This window comes from Leguminivora glycinivorella, chromosome 13, assembly GCF_023078275.1.
Source record: "Leguminivora glycinivorella isolate SPB_JAAS2020 chromosome 13, LegGlyc_1.1, whole genome shotgun sequence".
Lineage (NCBI taxonomy): Eukaryota > Metazoa > Arthropoda > Insecta > Lepidoptera > Tortricidae > Leguminivora > Leguminivora glycinivorella.
The window spans coordinates 1,701,006-1,703,912 of NC_062983.1; the positions used below are offsets into that span (position 1 = coordinate 1,701,006).

A 2,907-nucleotide genomic window follows, 5' to 3' on the forward strand; every position below is an offset into this window, starting at 1 on the left:
TTAAAATCGCCTACAATGATAAATTCGTTATTCCCTCTTTGATTTAAAATAATTTTCTGGCAATTTAAATAAAAAGATTCAAGTTCAGAAAGTGGCAAATCGGGTGGTAGATAACAGACACATAAGTTAAGTATAGGATCATTATGATTAATCGATTTAACACTAATCCAAATATCCTCCGATCGACTATCCCATGAGTACTGACGAATAACATTAAAATGCTTTTTTACGGCAATCAGCACCCCGCCGCCATCCTTTTTATGAGAGGACAAAAGGCATCTATCTCTACGAAACACATTGTACCGTAGATCAAATATCTCACTATCGAACACACTGTTATTTAAATTAGTTTCAGTTAAACATATAATATCATACTCGAACTTCAGAACGTTCAGGCTAAATTCATTTAGTTTTGTGCGAAACCTATTAACATTCTGATAATAGACCACAACCATAACTAGGTAAATGTGAAATAACCGGATATAGAGACTGAGTTAAGACCAAAAATATAATATTCTGTTAATCAGCTTAATTTTGCAAGCGTGTCCATGTTTTTGACGTGTAGCGCACTGGAACCGTCGTCTTTCCTCATGTAAACTCGATTGTATCGTACCCATACGTATTTAAAACCCAACTCCGTCGCCCGCTTCCTCGCGGCTGCGTGCAGTTGCTTGACTTCAGGGGAAAGGTGCTCCGACACGAATATCCTGCGCGTCTCACCCGTCAAGCCCAGGTGGCTCGAGTTCAGCAGGTCGTTCGGGTGTGATTTATTGTAGCGGTGCACGGCGGAGATCAGGTTGTCGCGTAAACGCGGCGAGGAGAGAGTCACCAGGATATTACGAGGCCGCTCCGACGATGTGTTGAATTTCGCAACTCTGCGACACGCATGGATGTCTGATTCCAAAATAGGGCTATTGATGACCTGACACAGAGACTTTAGTAGCAACAGGACATTTTCACTTCTGCTCTCAGGAACAGCCTGAATTTCGAGGTTGCGACTGCGTGAAATGTTCTCAACAGATGCAAGACGGCTACTAAGGACGGTTACCTGCGATACCAGGTTAACTTTCTCACTCTCAAGTTGCTTAATCTTTTTGTCTTGCTCGGCAATGCTCGCTTTTAAGTCATGTTGTTCAGCACCAAGAAAATCAGTTGTAGCTGTAAATTCATCTCTTAATGTTTGGGTAACATCTTTTACCTCAGCAGCTACCATCTGTTTAATATCTTCTTTTAGTACTCTCCTCAGGTTCGTCATGTAGGCAGAAGAAGGTGACAATTTTTGATCGAGTAGAGCACTGATTGTCTCGATAGTCAGTGGCTGCGATGATAAATTTACGTTGACAGGAGAAGCAGGTCCAGATGTATTCGCACTTTGTAATTCATCACGAAGGACGAATGACGGTCCGCGGCGAGTCGGTGTCTCATCAGTGTTTTTCCTGCGCTGGGTGATATTGGTGCAGGAGGGGCAACCAATGGAGGCTAGGTCTTTCTGACTAATTTTAGATAAATCGTTTAAATTTACACCCAAACATTGAAGGCAGTATATTGCCTTGCACATATTACAGTTCAAAAAGTCATTACGATCTGTCACTTGTAGACACCCGTGGCACCTCATATTTTCAATCTCACACCGAGTTATGCCGCACAGAGGATTGTACCTAATTGACCAGTCTCTATTTAACTAATCACCGCACGGGACAGCGATAAGACGACCGATGACGCGCGCGCCTCCGCGCACACGACTGTCACGGTTATCTACTTCACTTAACCGCGAGTTTCGCTTGCAGCTTCCGCGCAGTTAAAGTTAAACCCGTTTGATTACCGTGCATTTAAATTATATTTTGTCACTGTTTTCACTTATGTTGCACTGTTAAACGCATAGTTTTTGCATTCACTACAATAAAACAATGTTTTTCTACCAAATAGTTTAAGTTTTAACAAAAAACTAAAGCGAAATGTATTTTAATAGGTGTATTCTATTCCGAGCAAAGAATAACACAACTCACTGTAATGATCATAGACTAAGAATTGATAATTTGTGCAATTTAGTTAAAATAAATAAATAAGTAAGTTTTTACTTCTAATCGACTACTCAAAGACGACTACCTACATCTTATTACTACATAATATTCTACCTAAGCATGAACAATCAAAGTATAAAAAATAAATCAATACCTAAATAAATATAATACATAAGTGAATAAAAGTATACAGAAATAAAAGTTTGGGTTTAGTATATTGTTTGTTTAGTACATACACAATATGTATTCTCTAAAAGAGGTAGGCAGAGCACATACAACTTCTCGAGTTTCAGTGCCACTTAAACTTTAAAATTAATATATAACGAAATGAAAAATCTCTTTATTTACATGAACATCATCATATTATTTAAGAGCCAGGCTCTTGTCTGTGGAGTAATCGCCATTCCGTTCTTTTCTCTGCCGCTTTTTTGAGGTCCTGATACGTCACTACGTTGGTCTTCTCTTTAAGTTGGTCTAAAAACGTACGCCTCGGTCTTCCCCTGCCTCTTTTCTATACGCCCTTCGATTATTGATTTTATGTAAGTATCGTGCCGTATCAGGTGCCCCAACATGTTTCCCCTTCTATTTTCAATTATTGTTAGCAGAGATCTCTTCTCTCCGACTTGCTCCAATACTTGTTCATTTGTTTTTCTCTCTTTCCAGCTTATACCTTCCATTCTTCTCCACGTCCACATTTCAAAAGCCTTCAGTCTGTCTCTCTCGCGCTGAGTTAGTGTCCACGTCTCACTTCCATATAACGCTATACTCCAGACGTAGGTCTTCATAAATCTCTTTCTAATTTTTCGGGATATCTTTGCTTTCAATAGGTGTTTTTTTGCGTTGAAAGCTTTTTTATTTACATAATTATATAAGAAACTAAGACTAA

The 2,907-nt window shown here is 39.2% G+C and overlaps 1 protein-coding gene across 1 annotated transcript; it reads right to left on the minus strand.

Moving 5' to 3' along the window:
- Nucleotides 1-523: 523 nt before the first annotated feature.
- Nucleotides 524-1,255, minus strand: LOC125232656. Its single transcript, XM_048138411.1, has one exon. The coding sequence runs from the start codon at nucleotides 1,253-1,255 to the stop codon at nucleotides 524-526; it is 732 nt and encodes a 243-aa protein (XP_047994368.1).
- Between the last annotated feature and the right edge of the window lie 1,652 nt (nucleotides 1,256-2,907).

Coding starts and splice junctions, on each gene's coding strand:
- LOC125232656 (XM_048138411.1), bottom strand. CDS start 1,255: ATGACGAACCTGAGGAGAGTACTAAAAGAAGATATTAAACAGATGGTA.